At 41.9% G+C, this 19224-nt stretch overlaps 1 protein-coding gene across 7 annotated transcripts in view; it reads left to right on the top strand.

The window, feature by feature from the left end:
* The window catches only part of CACNB2 (calcium voltage-gated channel auxiliary subunit beta 2), a 427802-nt gene that overhangs the window by 401393 nt on the left and 7185 nt on the right, over positions 1-19224 (top strand). For all 7 annotated transcript variants that reach the window (XM_027559821.1, XM_027559817.1, XM_027559814.1 and 4 more), the window contains 2 exons: positions 5129-5238; positions 18914-19065. In XM_027559821.1, coding sequence (XP_027415622.1) covers positions 5129-5238; positions 18914-19065 — 262 coding nt within the window. The remainder of the gene's footprint in view (positions 1-5128; positions 5239-18913; positions 19066-19224) is intronic.

The raw sequence follows: 19224 nt of genomic DNA, 5'->3' as shown, positions 1-19224 counted from the left end.
TCACAGAAGCGTTTGGCATGTGTACTGAATTCTGTAGGGAGGGGTCCGTGGTGAACCCTGTGCTAAGGAGTCTTACTGGAAATCAGTGCTGGGAAACATGACATCACTTTGTCGTGTGGAAAACGTACTTAGATGTGTGGCAGGTTCTTCTGAACCTGTGGTTGTCTATCCTGGCTGCCGATTTAAAACCAGCAGAGGTTTTAAAATGTAGCGAACTTAGGAGATGGCCAAAAAAATTTTTTTAATTAAAAAAAAGTCATGGACTTGTATCCCACCTGTGATTAAGTGAAGCCCAATGTCTAGGATGGGACTTGATTTAACTGTAAAGTCTTCTCAGGCAGCTTTGATAACACTGCAAGTGTTGAGGACCACTCCTCTACACTGAATTGTCCCCAGGCTTTTGCCTTTAGGATTTTCAGGGTCTGTTTTTTGGTGGAACCTCAAGCAGTGACGATTCCAGAAGCATCACTTAAGGAGTTGCAACGGAACAGTAGCTCTCCGCCTGCAGCCTATAGAGCAAACCACACAAGCAGGGCAGTGGAAGCCCAGCCAAGTAATACCATGTGCGGATAAAACAAAGCCTGTGCGGCAGAAAGGAAGTTGGATCATTAAAGAAAATCCTGTCCCCTGGCTGAATCCCCCCAGGCTGACTGTGAGGGGCTTCCGGCCTGGTTTTGTGTGTCTTGTCACTACTGTATCCCCAGGGCGTCTCTGTCAGGGGGCAGCCTGTCTCCCAGTGAGTGTCCAGGGCTCTTTAGATCCTGGTCCTCAGCAGGCCTTGGGTCCCACTCAGGGGTCCTGGTTTAATGCCCAGCACTTCAGGTCCTGACTCCTTCTCTGCATACAAAACCCTACCCACAGCATCCCCATATGTCCTTATTGTCATGCATAATTTTTTTATTGGAGGATACTTGCTTTACAATGTTCTGTTAGTTTCTGCTGTACAATAGCATGAATCAGCTGTCTGTGTGCGTGTGCGTGTGTGTGTGCATGTGTGTGTGCGCGTGTGTGCGTGCGCCCCTCCCTTTTGAGCCTACCCCACCCGACCCCTCCAGGTTATCACAGAGCGCTGAGCTGAGCTCCTTGTGCTATACAGCAGCTCCCACTAGCTTTCTATTTTCCACATGGTGTATTTATGTCAAACCTCATCTCCCAGTTCATCCCACCCTCCCATTCCCCCTGTGTCCGCACATCCGTTCTCTACGTTTGCGTCTCTGTTCGTGCCCTGAAACTAGGTTCATCTGTACTTTTTTCTATATTCCACATACATGCTTTAATATACAATATTTGTTTTTCCTCTTTCTGACTTCCTTCACTTTGTATGACAGACTCTAGGTCCATCAGCATCTCTACAAATGACCCAACTTCATTCCTTTGTCCTGCACTGTGTTTTTGATGGCATTTAATGCCACCTGACATCAGACTCTGTCTATATCCCTGCCTCCCTCCACCCCACAAGAATCTGAGTTCCATAATAGTGCTCTGAATGAAGATTTCCACCTAGTAGGCACTTCATAAGTCTGTGTGGAATGACCGATACCCTCCATGCCATGCAGGCGCTGAAAGGAATATCGTTACATCACTCTACTCTACCACCCCAACCCCCAAATAAATAAAGACATTTTTAAAGAATTGCTGAACACCTGTCATCTGAACTCAACTTGTGAATGCCTTGGGAAGTCAAAATGAAACTGTTTAATATTAGTGGCTGGGTTTAATATTGCTTTTCTGGTTATTGCTTTTTCCATGTAAAGTAAAATTGTCCTCTTTATACAACAAACTTAATCAAATGCACTTAATTTTTGTAAATAGGTGTCCTACTCCACAATGTAAAGGAATAAACTATTGATACAACATCATGAGTGAATCTCAGATCCCTTATGCAGAGTGAAAGAAGCTCAGCTCAAGAGGCTACAGCGATGTTCTGGAAAAGGCAAAACCATAGGGATAGAAAACAGCCCGTGATTGACAGGGGTGGGGTCAGGAAGCTAATGGAACTGTTCCATGTCATGAATGTGATGGTGGAGACAGGACTTTATGAATTGGTCCAAATTCAGGAAACTGTACACAGTAAAGGTTACAGTATATAAATCAACAGAGTTTTATTTTGCAAAAGCCAGTAACTCCCTTTCCACACTTTACCGAATGTCCTGCTCTCCAGAGGCAACCACTTTTAACTCTTTCAGTTTTCAGTCCTTGCCTCTACATCACATGCTTCACTCACCGATAGGATTCTCTCTGGACTTCCTCCGATGAAGACTATTTAGCTGCCTCATGCATATTCCTCCTGTTTGTGTCTCTCACATCTACACACCTGCATCCATCTCATCCTTCACTCTCCCAACAGGTACATCATAATTTTGGCTGGTTCTATATTTTGGATGCATTGTGACCGTGTAAATAAGATTTCAATGAGCCATGTCATATATTCGCATTACTTTTTCTGATGTGTTTTCTTTGTGGCATCTATGAGATGAATAATTTTGCTTTTCACACATGCTTAATTTTCTATATAGTTGGTGCCAGTCCAGCCGCACGCTCTTCCCCTCGTTGTTTCAAGTTCCTCACAATAGATTCGTACACATCCAGGTGTCCCTCGGCTGTGTCTTCCCGAACCTCTCTCCAGGAATGTCCTGTCCTGCCCCGGCCTGGGTGGTTTGTCTCTGTGTTGAGTGCATATATGTCACTATGAGACAGCTCTGCTCATTATGCCTATCACCACCTTTTTGGGGGTGTGAACCCCTTTTCCCTAGATCAGCTGATCTCTGTCAAGATTCACCTCCATCATTTTTGTCAACAATATCCTCTGACAGTTTCTTTAGAAAGAGGACATTAAAACTTTTGAGACCCTGAATGTCTTTTAAAATGCCTTTAATCAGCCCTCTTATTTAACTGATAAATGGTTAAAATGGTTATGGGATTCTGATTGGAATAATTCCCTGTCCCCTGCCCAGAATTTGTAAGGATTTTTGCTCGATTGCCTTCTGTCTCCATTGTTATGTGTTTTGGGTTTTTTTTTTGGGGGGGGGGGTTCCAATCTTAATATTTTTTATTGAAGTGTGGTTGATCTATAGTGTTGTGTCAACTGTTGCTGCTGTTGAGAAGAGCAAGCATTTCCATTCCTGACCCTTTGTAGGGGAGCCACCTTTTCCTCTGGAAGCTTTTAGGCTTTTCTTTGTGCCTAGCGTCATGACATTTACAAGAACATGTCTTGATGTGGAAGTTTCAAGCTTTCTGCTGGGCTCCCCCTTTCCATTTGGAAAATCAGACTCTTAATTCTATTTTTTTAACTTTCCTCTCTCGTGTTTTCCTTGCCCTCTTTTTCCTGGAGCTCTTACTGGAAGTTGAGCTTCCTGGGTAATTCTCTAGTTTTTATGCCTTTATTCTCCTATTTTCCATCTCTTTGTCTTTTCAGTTTTACTCTTTAGAAGATCTCCTTAACTTGGTCTTCCAGCCCCTCTTTTGAATTTTCATTTCTACTGTTATATTTTTAATCTCCAAAAATGCTTTCTTAGTCTGAGTCTTTAAATAGAATTTTGTTCTAGTTTTGTAGGTATAATCATGTCTTAGCATTCAGCTTTGGGCATTAGTCATAGGTGGTTTTTCTGTTTGTCTTGGTCTCTCATGTGAGGAGTTCTCCTGAGATGCCCAGGGATGACTGGTGTGCTCAAGTATAATAACAGAACATCAAATAATCAACTGGAGATTCTGTGCTCGTAAGACACAGTGTTCCCTGTAGGACAGCCCCACTGGGCAGTCTCCATGGGAAACCCCCAAAGCCTATTCTTTGGGTCTTTTCTATTTGTTGGTCAGATTCCCCCAGAGAAGAATCTTCCATTCTGACACCTAGGGGATATACCCTTGGCTACCAAAATTCTAGGATGAGGAAGAGGACTGGGGGCTCAACATTTCGAATCCTCTTCTTCTCTCTGTCCCTGCTCTCTGTAGCACCCCCTGGCCAGATACCCTATTTTACTTCCTGGAGAGACTAGACCAGTCAGTGGTCTTATACCACACAGGAAAAGGACGGCCACCTCGTGGCTTGATGTAATAAAGGGGAGGTGGAGGGGTCGAACTGTGGAACAGACTTTTAACCAAATCTCTTATTTTTCGTGCCCCCTCCACCACCACCTTCAGAGGCCTGATGAGCCGTTTTACTCCACATTTTCCCTGCTGCTGGCTTGTTCGTTCAGCCCAGTCTCCAGCCTAAGTCATTTACTCTGCCCAGCTCCCAATTTTGTTGTCCCCATGTCTACCCTATTTGAAATGACTCCCCACTCCTTGACTCATGATTGTCACAACACGCTCTGGGTCTTCTTCAGAACAGTCCTCTTAACCTGTACTACTGTATTAATTTCTTATTTACGACCCATCTCTGCTGCTCGGCTCTCTTAGAGAAGATCTTGTTTGTCTTGTTCTTATTTATTCCTCAGGCCAATCACAGCACCATACTTACAGGAGGGATTACAGCACAGGGGCTAAGAATATAGGCTCTCTGGAGTTCTGGGTTCAAATTGCAGCTTCATCACTTTTAGGAACAGTATAGCCCTAGATAAACAATCTACCCATGGCTCTTTTTTTTTTTTTTGCATCAACAAAAGTGGGAGAATATCCTCTCCACTGAAGTTTTTAGAATGATTTAATGAGTTAATCTGGGTAATGAGATAATGCTGAGGGCATGCCTGGCACTTGGTAAGCAACCGATACATGCTGAGTTAGGTAGGTACAGAATTAAAATGAATGATCAGCTATACCCCAACAGAAGATAAATAAAAAGTTTAAAGAGAAAAATGAATGATTAAGTGCCCTAACATTTCTTTGTTGAAAATATGGTCTATATTGTGGCTCAGCTAGTAAAAGAATCCACCCACAGTGTGGGAGACCTGGGTTCGATCCCTGGGTTGGGAATATCCCCTGGAGAATGGAAACGCTACCCGCTCCAGTATTCTGGCTTGGATAATTCCATGGACTGTATAGTCCATGAAGTTGCAAAGAGTCGGACACACACAACTGAGTAACTTTCACACTTCACTTCATGTATCATACTTGGATGAGTTTGGAGTATGCATTTCTGTCCCCTTTTATTCAGTGATTAACCTCAGATCTTCTGTTGCTTTTTCGCCAACAGGATTTCCATCACAAGGGTCACCGCCGACATCTCACTGGCCAAACGCTCTGTCTTAAACAATCCCAGTAAGCATGCAATAATAGAAAGATCCAACACGAGGTCAAGCTTAGGTAAGTGTCCGTCACCAATGAGCTGAAGCCATTTAAACGTTTTTTGCTGAGGCCACCAGTGAGCAGATCTGACTAGATGATAATTCCGTGTGTCAGAGTGCATAGGCAAAACAGACAGGTGTCACCAGTAGCCACTGCTACTGTCTTAGTGATTTCATGGTATGAAGGATTTGTTTTGAAAGTTTTTGAGTTAAAAATTCCACAGGCTGTCAGCATGAATGTTTTGGATGGTGTCTGTTTTCACGAACATGAGCTTTGGTGTCTATAGACTCTAAATAAACTCCTCGCTTTGACAACAGTGTTGTCACAAGCAAAGTCATTAATATCTCTAAGGCTCAGTTTCTGTTACTGAATCAGACTTGGCTCTGCTCACCTGCATGCAGTGAAGCCAGTCTACTGATGCAGGGTTGTGGTGAAGGAAAGTGCAGCATTTGTTGCAGCTGCCAAACAAGGAGAACAGGCAGCCCATGTTCAAATGCTCTGAACTCCCTGATGGCTTCAGGGAAGGGGCTGCAGGGGAGAAGATCAGCTCGTGCACAGTTCTAGGATTGGTTGGCATCAAGATGACGTCTCAAGCATCATCAACCTTCTGGTTTCAATCAGTCTAGCTTCTCTGTTCTTACGGTCGGCAGTTTTCATCTGGTGGGGGTCTGCTTCCTGTAAAAACAATTTAGGAATGTGTATCCAGCCTTTATATCTTTCAAGAACTGGGAGTTGGTTGTTTCTGCTATGTGGCTGCTTTATAGTCTAAATCATTACTAGTTTCCCAGCCCAACAGCTATTCTTTGCTTCTACATTTTCACATTTCTCAATCATTAACTTTTTTTAAAAAACAATGTTGTGATAGTTTCAGGTGTAAAGCAAAGGAACTCCGCCGTAAATATACATGTATCCATTCTTTCCCAAACTCCCCTCCCATCGAGGCTGCCACATTAAACTGAGCAGAGTTCCCCATGCTATACAGTAGGACCTTGTTGGCTTTCCATTTTAAATACAGCAGTGTGTACATGTCGATCCCAAACTCCCTAACTATCCCTTCTCCCGATCCTTCCCCCTGGTACCTGGTAAATTTGTTCTCTTAAGTCTGTGAGTCTTTTTTGTGAATAAGTTTGTATGTATCATTTAAGATTCCACATATAAGGGATGTCATACAATATTTCTCCTTCTCTGACTTACTTCACTCAGTATGACAATCTCTAGGTCTGTCCATGTTGCTACAAATGACATTATTTCATTCTTTTTAATGGCTGAGTAATATTCCATTGTGTATATGTACATTTTCTTTATCCATTCCCCTGTGGATGGACATTTAGGTTGCTTCCGTGTCTTGGCTGTTGTAAGCAGTGCTGCAATGAATACTGAGGTGCATGTATTCTTTTGGACTATCTTTATCTCCACATATGTGTCCAGAAACGGAACTGCAGGGTCATATGGTAGCTCTATTAGTTTTTAAAGGAACCTCCTTGCTGTTCTCCATAGTGGCTGCACCAATTTACATTCCCACCAACAGTGTAGGAGGGTTCCCTTCTCTCCACACCCTCTACAGCATTTATTGTTTGTGGGTTTTTTGATGATAGCCGTTTTGACTGGTGTGAGTTGATACTTCATTTTAGTTTTGATTTGCATTAGTCTCAAAATGACTCATGTTGAGCATCTTTTCATGTGCCTCTTGGCCATCTTTATGTCTTCCTTGGAGAAATGTCTATTTAGGGCTTCTGCCCACTTTTTGCCCAATCATTAACTCTTAAGTCAGCTTTTTGAGACTCAGGGAGGCCTGGGAGACTAAAGCAAAAAAGTCTTTTATTTCAAAGGACAAGGACTCACGGACTTGGATATGGTGCCATTTCTTCATCTAAACCCAAAAAGAGAGAGAGAGAAAGAGATGATACTAGCTACCTTGTGGAATTACTGGAAAGGTTAAACATAGTGCGACTTCCATAAACGATGGCTATAACCCCAACTCCCTTCATACTTGGATTATATCAGTAATTATATCAGTGTCAACATTTTTGTTTCATTTGTAAAAACAATTTGGAGATTTTAGTTAACACATCTGCAGGTTTGTGTTCGAATCCTGTTTATTGTCAAGTACTAATTTGATCAAATGAAATGGCTTTGGCAACTATTCCATCTATTTGGCATTAATGGCTGTTACACATGTAACTTACTATTAGGTTTTTTTAATATTTGTTTACTTGGCTGCGCTGGGTCTTAGTTATGGCATGAGGAATCTTCAGTCTTCATTGTGGCATGCAAAATCTTTTAGCAGCAGCTTGGAAATTCTTAGTGCAGCACACAGGATCTTGTTCTTGGACCAGGGATTGAACCCGGGCCCCCTGTGTTGAGGGCTTGTCTGTATCTTCCCCGTGAAACGAGTGGGGTGAGCATGAGGACATACATGTGAAGGACAGGACGTCTTCTCGCTCACGTTTCACAGGGAAAATATGGACAGAAGCTACTAGATGTGGCTGCAGACAGTTAACACCTGGTGTCAGTGGTTGATGAGTCCTGGAAAAAGACACAGGCCGACAGGTGGAGAGTAGGCTGAGGACGAGGGCGTGATTTTATATGAGGAAGTTGGGAGAGGCCTCTCCGAGGAGGTAAGCTTTTAGCAGAATCATTTGTGTTATGAATTCTTTATCCTGGCAGCTACCTGAGAGAAGTTCTAGGCAGAGGGGAAGTAGGTGCAAAGGTCCTGAGGCAGGAGCATGTCCAGTGGGCTGAAGGGGGAGCAGGACAGCCGGTGTGACTGGAGTGGAATGAGGAGGGTGTGAGATCAGAGAGGTGGTGGAGGGCCTGACTGGGTCGCACTCTTGGGCCTTTAACTGCGGATGTGATAGGAAGAGGCATGGAAGCAGAGGGGTGGCACAAGGTGACTAGCGTTTCAGAAGGATCTCTGATGGCACATGTGGAGAAGGGAAAAGGAACAGGCAGGAGGGAGGGGAGAGGGAAATTAGGATTCTGTTGTTCTGCCGAAGCAGCTTCAGAGAGAAATAGTGCGTTCTGTAGATGAGTAGGTAAGTACTAAAACCGGCGCCTCTACAGGCTGATGGGATACAGAGAACAGACCAGTTACCAGTGGGAACAGGGCAGAGGGCAGAGGCAAGCTAAGGGGAGGAGACTGAGGTACAAACCATTAGGTATAAAATAAGCTACAAGGATGTACTGTACAAATGGGGAACAGAGCTCACGTTCAAATACTCATTTATTGGGCTGCACTGGGTCTTAGCTGTGGCACGCTGGATCTTCAGTCTTGGTTATGGCATGCAGGATCTTTACTTGTAGCATGTGGGATCTGATCCCCCGACCAGGGATCGAACCCAGGCCCCCTGCATTGGGAGCATGGAGTCTTAGTCACTGGGCTTCCTGGCAAGCCTGTAGAGCCAGTATTTTATAACTATAAATGGAATATAATCTTGAATCACCCTGTTGTACATCTATGCACCTTATATAATGCAGAAATCGTCCTAGAGTTTTCTCCTTCATGTTCCCCATCTCTTTGCAACCCCACGGTAAAGAATCTGCCTGTAATGCAGGAGACCTGGGTTCGATCCCTGGGTCGGGAAGATGCCCTGGAGAAGGGAATGGCTACCCATTCCAGTATTCTGGCCTGGAGAATCCCAAGGACAGAAGAGCCTGGCAGGCTACAGTCCATGAGATCGCAAAGAGTCAGACATGACTAAGCAACTGACACTTCCACTTCCCTTTCACTTTTCACAGCAACTATACTGCAATTTTTTTTAAGTGGTGCCTTTCGAAGTATCCCTTCAGCAGAGTTGGGGTGTGGCAAAGACTTGGACAGGAGGTCACCTAGGGGACTTGTCGTCATTCAGGTTAGAGAATAAGAGAGGCTGTAAATTAGTGACAGAGGGAAGGAGAAGACTGGCGGGAATCCAGAGGTGAGAGGGTCAGGATTTCTCTACTGGATGGAGAACATGAAGGAGAAAACCCCAGGATGATTCCTGCGTATTTGCTTTGAGGAAGATGGTATTATTCTGGGGATAAGGGTCTCAGGATGAGGAAGTCATGGAGGGCAGGGGTCTGGGGAGGGGAATGAGCTCCATTTGTGCACATGTTGGATTTGCAATACTGTGGGACATCCAGATATCCAGCGGGAAACTAGACACGAAGCTAGAACTTCCCAGAGAGGACAGGGCTTAACACACAGTGGATTCTCAGTATTCACAGGTGTCATAGTCTATGAAGTCACAGCAAATACTGAATTCGTGAATTCAGCGGAAATGCAGGCTTAGGTTCCTGCAAGCCCCTGGTCCCCACATTTTCATCCACTGACCTGCACATCACCTCATTGCATCATTTTTCTATTTAAAGACTCCTTACTGGATAACCCTGGGTTCTATCCCTGGGTTGGGAAGATCCTTTGGAGAAGGGAATGGCAACCCACTCCAGTACTCTTGCTTGGAAAATTCCATGGACAGAGGAGCCTTGTAAGCCACAGTCCATGGGGTTGCAGAGTCGGACACGACTTAGTGACTTCACTTCACTTCACTTTCACTGGATAACCCTGGGTTCCATCCCTGGAGTTGGTTGCCATTCCCTTCTCCAGAGGATCGAACCCAGGACTGTGGCTTACAAGGCTCCTCTGTCCATGGAATTTTCCAGGCAAGAGTACTGTTTTTAACCTGGAAATTATTTAGTCTTTGTATCCATTTCCCATCTCTAAAATGGTGATACTACCAAGATACCTACTAGGATTATTGTGAGAAGCACATGAAGAAGTTCGTGGCATGTGTAGCAGATCAGTTAATGGTGGCTGCTGTTATGAGTAGTTTTATTTCTAATTTTTCAAACAGTGCATAGTTTATATAATTCTTTTACTCATTAAAGTATATACTTAATTTAGATCTGATAGAAGAAATATATCCTAGAACTTAAAATTTTAGTAACTAGTAAGTACATAGCCAGCATGTGCTCAGGCATGTCCAAGTCCCTGTGACCCCATGGACTGTAGCCCTGGCCAGGCTCCTCTGTCCATAGAATTTTCCAGGCAAGAATACTGGAGTGGGTTGCCATTTCCTACTCCAGGGATCGAACCCACATCTCTCGCATCTCCTGTACTAGCAGGCAGATTCTTTACCAGCTGCGCCACCTGGGAAGCCCAGAAAGTAAACAGATAAAGTAAAAAACAAACCAATTTCTATGTAGCACATTCTTCTCAGTCTGCACAATGGGTTCTCTGTAATGTTGCTTTTTTTTTTTTTTTTTAAAGAATATTAGCATTTCAAAGATCTAGGTCAAATTAAATCAGTGCTAATGTTGTAGTGTTTGTGAAACAGCTGGAGACTGTATGCTAGAGGCAAGTTTGGGGCCAGAGAGGACGCCTAAGAGTTTTTTTCAACCATTATTTATTATCCTGGAAGTGCTTTGAGCCCAAGGGCAGGTAGGGCTGAATGCAGGACGTGGGGGTAGTTTATTTTAAAAGCATCTCTTTCTTGTATACATTTAGTAAAAACTAAATTTGAGAATACTGACCTCAAACTTAATAGATGAGATCAATTGCAGCAATTATTTAAGAAAGGATGAACGATCCAGTACATTGAAGATATAATAGGTAAAAATTTACTTTATACTTGAGCTTTTAGAAAACTTTCATTACATAAACAAAAGTACAGTATGTTGCATTTGGAGTTGATTATATTAATATGCCACCATATGGCATGAAGGAAAAAACCATGAAAATTTTCCAGCTTTATGTACATCATCAGATTTTCGGAGTGGTATAGGACATCTGTGCATGTATGGATGTCTTTATATGGGCTCATAAAAAGTTCTCACTTTTTTTCTCAGTTGTAATATTGGTCAGGCATCATAAGTTAAAATATGTGTATTAGCTGTGCACACAAATATGTACTTCTATACATTATAGAACTAAAAACACTATTTGAATTAAAATAGTAAAGGCTCTTATAATACAGTTATTTGCCAATTCCAAATCCAAACTTTTAAAAATAATAAACTCAGATAATTAACTATTGCTTTATAAAGTAATTCACCTTAGTGTCTTTAAACTGCCCAGCTTTATACTATCTGCAACTGTGGTTTGGTTTTACCCCAAGCAGTTTTCTAGGAACAAGTCAATTTAGGAGAATAAGCTACATCTTTGCACACATTTATACACAACTGTGCTTCATGGGGTCTATTTCTGTCACACAATAGCAAAAACTATATACTGAAAGTAGGAAAATACAAGCAAATAAAAGAGTAAAGGAAGTGAAGCTAGATGTAGTTCAGTTCAGTTCAGTCGCTCAGTCGTGTCCAACTCTCTGCGACCCCATGAACCGCAGCACGCCAGGCCTCCCTGTCCATCACCAACTCCCAGAGTCCACCCAAACCCATGTCCATTGAGTCGGTGATGCCATCCAACCATCTCACCCTCTGTTGTCCCCTTCCCCTCCTGCCCCCAGTCCCTCCCAGCATCAGGGGCTTTTCCAATGAATCAACTCTTTGCATGAGGTGGCCAAAGTATTGGAGTTTCAGCTTCAACATCAGTCCTTCCAATGAACACCCAGGACTGATCTTCTTTAGGATGCACTGGTTGGATCTCCTTGCAGTCCAAGGGACTTGCAAGAGTCTTCTCCAACACCACAGTTCAAAAGCATTAATTCCTCTGAGCTCAGCTTTCTTTACAGTCCAACTCTCACATCCATACATGACCACAGGAAAAACCATAGCCTTGACTAGATGAACCTTTGTTGACAAAGTAATGTCTCTGCTTTTGAATATGCTAGCTAGGTTGGTCATAACTTTCCTTCCAAGGAGTAAGCATCTTTTAATTTCATGGCTGCAGTCACCATCTGCAGTGATTTTGTAGCCCCCCAAAATAAAGTCAGCCACTGTTTCCCCATCTATTTCCCATGAAGTGATGGGACCGGATGCCATGATCTTAGTTTTCTGAATGTTGAACTTTAAGCCAACTTTTTCACTCTCCTCTTTCACTTTCATCAAGAGGCCCTTTAGTTCTTCTTCACTTTCTGCCATAAGGGTGGTGTCATCTGCATATCTGAGGTTATTGATATTTCTCCTGGCAATCTTGATTCCAGCTTGTGCTTCCTCCAGCCCAGCATTTCTCATGCTGTACTCTGCATATAAGTTAAATAAGCAGGGTGACAATATACAACCTTGACAAACTCCTTTTCTTATTTGGAACCAGTCTGTTGTTCCATGTCCAGTTCTAACTGTTGCTTCCTGACCTGCATACAGGTTTCTCAAGAGGCAGGTCAGGTGGTCTGGTATTCCCATCTCTTTCAGAATTTTCCACAGTTTATTGTGATCCACACTGTCAAAGGCTTTGGCATAGTCAATAAAGCGGAAATAGATGTTTTTCTAGATGTAGTTGGCATTTGGCTGTAGTTGTAACAGACAATGCATGGGAGGAGAGGAATTCATTCACTTTGTATATTAGCAACCAGATGGTCAGACAAAAATGTTTACAGCTTGGTAGATGATTTTAGCCCAGTGGAACAGTCAGCTGAGATAACTTGTTAAAAGTTGGTCTCTTCTTCCTTATCCTGATGGACCTGCTGTGTTTCTGGACTATGGTGATGGATACAGGAAGCTACACATGGGATAAAACTGCATAGAACTCAGTACACATACACATGCAGATGAGTACATAAAACTCAGGCAGTCTGAGGAAGACGGATTATCCTGGTTGTGATGTTGCACTGTAGTCTTGCAGGACTTCCCACTGAGGAAAACTAGGTAATAAAGTGCACTGGGAGCCGTCGTTTCTTACAACTGCTGTGAATCTAGTTGTCTCAGGAGGAGCGTCAATTAAAGAGAAACTCATCCCTTACGTGGTAACACTGTGGAACTGGGGTGGCACACCCGAGCGCGCGTCTCGCTCACTGGTCCTCAGGTGTGGTCTCCACATCAACAGCATCACTACTGGGAGCATCAGTTAGGAATGCGCCTTCTCAGACCCCACCTGGACCTATGAAGTCAGCAACTCTGGAGGCGGGGCCCTGCAGTCTGTTTCAACAAGCCTGCCAGGTGACTCTGCTGTGCATGCCAGGGTTTGAGAACTACCCATCTTGTCACCACTGTGCAGTGAAGGACCTAAGGACCACAGGAAGGGAAGGGATCCGTGTGGTGTAGGTAAGGCACTAAGGAATAAAGCTAAGGCTAGACCCTGGGCATCTGGACTACCATTCCAGGATTTCCTCCACTGAGCAGTGCGTGATGTGATTACTTTTACTTGACCATCTGCCTTCTCTTAGGAAAAAAATTTATGGGCCTATTGATCTGAATCTCACTTCCTCCCTCCTCCTAATTAATGACCTAATTAATCATTACAGGCATAGCCATATCTATCTTAAGGAATTAACACTTAAAATTCCACAACACTGCTCTGATGGCCCAGCTACACATATCTCCACCCAAAGGGAGTACTTCACCTATATATAGTTTGGCTGCCAAGTTCACGATTAATGTTTTTGAAGATTTAATGCATTTTTTTCTACAACAGCAGCTTCTCATATATGTATAGTCAACTAAAAAGGCAAATATAAAGAGAAAACACATTGTATATTGTCAGATATACAGAATCTAGAAAAACGGTACTGATGAACCTACAGGAATAGAGCCACAGACGCAGAGAGGAGACGGCACAGTGGGTGGAGGAGAGGGTGGGACAAGTGGAGAACAGCGTTGACACATATACACTACCAGGCGTAAAACAGCTGGTAGGAGACTGCGGCACAGCACAGGGAGCCCAGCTCGGCGCACTGTGATGACCTGGAGGGGTGGGATGGTGGGGTCCAAGAGCAAGGGGTCTAAATATATGTATAATGATGTGCGATGATGCACACTGTTGTACAGCAGCAGCCAACACTGTAAACCAATTATCCTCTAAGTAAACACAATTTTTTAAAAGGCAAATATTTGTTACATTATATATATATACACACACAATGATTATATTTTTTCTTTGCCTTTTTAACCCATTCTTTCAACACAATTTTTGAGTCCCAGGTATGTCCTAAGCACTGTCCTGAGGGAAGGAATCAAAGTAAGTATGTATTATTGCCAGTCTTCCTATCAGTTCACTGCCTGTTGGAAAAGTTTTCAGTCATATCATCAAAACGCAGTGTGATACATGTTAGCAGGTTGGCACAAAGCAATACTTGACATTTATTAAGCATTTCCTATAAGCAGGCACCAAAATAAATATTTTGCATGTTGATACACTTAGTCCTCATTTCCATGTTTCAGAAAAGAATACTTAGGGGGTCTGAGAAATTAAGCCTTGTTACCCAAGGATCACACAGCTGGATTAAGAAGCCATGTTGGTGCCTGGGAAGTGGGTGCCCTGAGGCAAACCTTCCTGGGTCTGGGGAAAGGAGACGGGGCTGACAGAGGGCTTTAACAGATTTCCCTTCTCAGGCTAAGTAAAGAAGTTGCCAAAATGAAAAATCTGTGCTTAGTGATTATGAAATGGCATTGGAATGACTATTACATTACTGACAGTCTGCCCTCTGAGTCCATTTCTGTTTCACAGATAAGTTCGTGTCACATTTTAGAGTCCACATGTAAGGAGTATCATATGGTATTTGTCTCTTTCTGACTTCACTTAGTATGATTGTCTCTAGGTCCATTCATGTTGCTGCAAATGGCGTTACTCTTTTTACTTTTATTTTTATTTTTTAAATTTAATTAGAGGCTAATTACTTTACAGTATTGTATTGGTTTTGCCATACATCAACATGAATCCACCACGGGTGTACACGTGTTTCCCATCCTGAACCACCCTCCCTCTTCCCTCCCCATACCATCCCTCTGGGTCATTCCAGTGTACCAGCCCCAAGCTTCCTGTATCCGGCATCGAACCTGGACTGGCGATTCATTTCTTATATGATATTATACATGGTTCATTGCCATTCTCCCAAATCATCCCCCCACCCCTCTCCCACAGAGTCCGGCTGAGCAGTATTCCACTGTGTATACGCACATCTTCTTTATCTGCTCATCTGTTGACAGACATTTAGGTTGTTTCCATGTGTTGGCAATTGTGAATAGTGCTGATATGAATATAAGGGTGCACATATCTTTTTGAATTACAGTTTTGTTTGAATATATGCCCAGGGATGGGATTGCTGGATCATATAGCAACTCTTTTTTGAGGAACCTCTATACTGTTTTTCATAGTATCAGCAGCAAGTTTAAATTCAGTAGGTGTAAGAGATTGGGATCTGGACAGATAAATAAGGCTTTTGTTTCAGAAATGAACATCAGCAGCACTGACATTTCTTTTTTGAAATAAATTCTCAGCATGATGTACTCCGTCCAAGAGTACATACTAGTGTGCCCACCTACTAGTATGGGCACGTTTCTTTGAAAGCATCATTTTGTGCTTGGAAGTTAAAAGCATTTTCTTCAGAAAAGGTTTATTTACAAATATGTTGCATTAGGTTTCTAAAAAAATCTTTAAGTTTTTAAAGAATATCTCATTTTCCACCTTAATTTAAAAAGTGGAAGGTATCTGTGTATCTAAGAATACTAGAATATATGCATATATACACACATGTCCATGATACATATATTAAGCTATTGACATAGATATAATTTTTGGATATATAATAAGATAATGGATTATTTTGTTTATCTGTTACCCAGATTTAATAACAAGTATTACATTTATATTCTTGCCTGGGAAAACCCACGGACAGAGGAGCCTGGCCAGCTCCAGTCCATGGGGTTGCAGAGTCGGACACGACTTGGCGACTAAACAATGAATTACATTCATAATCATTTTTTTAATAGTGCTCAAACCTCTAAAAAACAAGTTATTTTTAAGGCATGGGACTCTTGTGACTGTGTCAGTAGCTGTAATTAACTGATACACAGATGAAAATCTCTGCGATCAAATTTCTTTTTAATGAAACGTGACAGGTCTCCAACATGGTTTGACACATGTATATACTGTATAACGATCACAGAAAGATTACTTACAAGTTTATGTAGTTACAGATTTTCTTCTTGTGAGGAGAACTCTTGAGATCCACTCTCTTAGCAACTTTGAAATAGTATCACTAACTCCAGTTACATCCTTGGGACTTAACTGTACTTTTGATCACCCTCCACCACCCTGTTATCTGTATCTATGAACTTGTTGCTTTTTTTTTCAGTTCCACATTTCAGTAAGATTATATATTTGTCTCTTATTTCACTTAGCATAAAGCTGGTAAGGTCCATGAGTCTTGTTGCAAATGGCAGGATTGTGTGTGTGTATGTGTGTGAGAGAGAGACTCATCTTATTCCACTGAGCTGTACTGCATACTAATTTTATATCCTGCAGTTTAATTCATTTATTAGTTCTAACAGTCTTTTGGTAGAGTCTTATATATATATATATATATATATATATATATATATATATATATCTCATCATGTCAGCTACAAACAGTGAGAGTTTTCCTTCCTTTCCAATTTGTATGCCTTGGTTTTGTTTCCTGCCTACTTGCTCTGGTTACGCCTTTCAATCCAATGTTGAAACAGGTGGCGGGAGTGGACATCCTTATGTGGTTCCTAATCTCAGAGGAAAAGCTTCTAGCATTTCCACTGAGTATGATGTCAGCTGTAAACTAATCAGATTTCTTAATGCTTACAATAAACTTAGACTGGAACTTTACTACTGGTGATCGGTGGCTTGTGCAAACACAGGGCACAGAGAAGCAAGGTTATAATCGGAATAAAAAATTTAAGAAGCAAGAGAAGAGAGCAAATAACTATTAGTAATGTTTTAGAACACAGTTACAAAAGGAATGATTGAAAGAAATATATATGAACAGTATGTGGTAAGAAAGCCCAGGTACTGGTTACCTAGTTTCAACCATTTACTTTGAAGTCAATCCAAGATACTTACATTATCTATAAATATTTCAGTGTGTATTTCTGAACAGTGGAGACCCCTTTTATTTAAACCATAATGCATTATCGTACCTCTTTTTTACTGTGTATTTATTTGGCTGCACCAGGTTTGAGTTGCCCCACTCAAGATCTAGTTCCCTGACCAGGATCAAGCCTGGGCCCCTGCACTGGCAGCATGGAGTCTGAATCACTGGACCACCTGGGAAGTCCCTGTTGTACCTTAATAATAACCCCTGGTATCATCACGTTGCCACTCAGCCATGTATCATTTCCCAGCTGTCATATACTATATAGGTACAAACACATATATTTTATACACACACACACATATATATATATACATAAACATTTTATTTACTTCTGCATCATAAAATATATAAATTACTGTTTGAATTAGGATCCAAATAAACTTCACACATTGTGATTGGTTCTTAGGTCCTTGAATCTCTTAATCCTGTTTTCCATATATCTTTTATCTCCTTGTAATTTTTTTAAGAAACTAGGTCAGTTATCCTACTTATCCTGCAGGGTATTCAGAGACTGAATTTTGCTAACTAAATTACACTGGGCTAGTTTACACAACTGTCTGTTCTCTGTATTTCTGATAAACTTGTCTATTGAGAAGCTTAATAGGTTTTTTTTCTTTTAGCAAAACTGTGTCATGAGTGGTAATGTGACCAAATATTACTTTAAAGCTCGTATCACTAGTGGTTTGGGGCATTTTAAAGACATCCAGGTAAACAAAAGGACTCTTAGTTGTAAGAGGCAGATGACTAGTGGCTTGCCTTTTCTGGAATAATACACAAGTTAAAATTATCTCCAGGAACCTTCTGCATGGATGCAAATGCACAAGAAGAGCTCAATGGTGTCCTGTAGGTCCAGGCATCTCGTGGGACTGGCCCTTCATGATTGTAGTGGGCACTGGAAGCTATATTATCCTTTACAGATCTGTGATATTTAGAAACGTAGCTCCTGGCTATCTAACTTTTAATCTGAATCTCAAAAATTTAGTTATTCACATTAATTACATTTCAGGTATTCCATAGCAGTGATACAGTATATATCCATCATCAGAGAAAATATTCTAGGACAGCCCTTTTTACACTCAAGAGAGAGAATGGAGAAATAGATGAACTGAATGAAAATACTTCGGCATTCAAGTATATTTATGTTTTTCTATAAGTCTGACATTATATATCTGAGGTGCTGCCTCCAATACATAACTGCCCTTTTAGAGCATGAATGTTACAAGACCGTCTTTTTGTTGGTGGAAAATACAAGAAGTGTGTTTCTGGCTAGGTTTGTCATAGACATTCTGAAAATCTGTTTCCTGCTATAGTTCAGCTTGCTCATAAACATCTCTAGACTCCATACCAAAGGTGGCATGTAAATGCAGGTAAGCCTGTGCAGTGACAGGAAGGCTGGTGATGGGCTGCTAGGCTTGAGTGGTCAGAAACACACACACATGTTTCTATTTTACAACATTTTAATAAAATGACTCCATGGAGTGACGTTTTATAGCCCCCAAAACAAATTAGCACAGAGAGCCAAAAAGTTTGACTCTCACAGACATCATGGTAAACTAGAAATAAATTTCATAACTGGTTGAGAGAGGAATTCCTAAATTCTCGAGGTGTTGTGAAGGAGTGGCTCTTTGCAAACGATGCCTACTGTCAGCCCTCTTACCTGTAGAGCTCACCTGCCTGAGTAACCATTTTACTTTCTCTCAATCTGGTCTAGAAATGCTGAACTTTTAAGTAATAAAGTTCTGCTTCACCTTTTACAGCGGAAGTTCAGAGTGAAATCGAAAGGATTTTTGAACTTGCAAGAACACTGCAACTGGTGGTCCTTGACGCGGACACTATCAATCACCCAGCCCAGCTCAGTAAAACCTCTCTGGCCCCTATTATAGTGTATGTCAAGATTTCTTCTCCTAAGGTAAGCAGGGCTGTTAACCGTTTGTTCTGCAGTGAAACTGTACTAAAATGTGTGCTTACAGTCTGCTTTCAGAACAGGCTGCTTCTTAATCCGTCACTAAGGCTTTGAAGATAGATGTGGTAGATGAGAAGCGTTAAGATTCATATAAGCAGAGAGTGA

This window comes from Bos indicus x Bos taurus, chromosome 13 (genome assembly GCF_003369695.1).
Source record: "Bos indicus x Bos taurus breed Angus x Brahman F1 hybrid chromosome 13, Bos_hybrid_MaternalHap_v2.0, whole genome shotgun sequence".
Classification (NCBI taxonomy): domain Eukaryota; kingdom Metazoa; phylum Chordata; class Mammalia; order Artiodactyla; family Bovidae; genus Bos; species Bos indicus x Bos taurus.
This window is presented reverse-complemented; position numbering and strand designations above follow the sequence as displayed.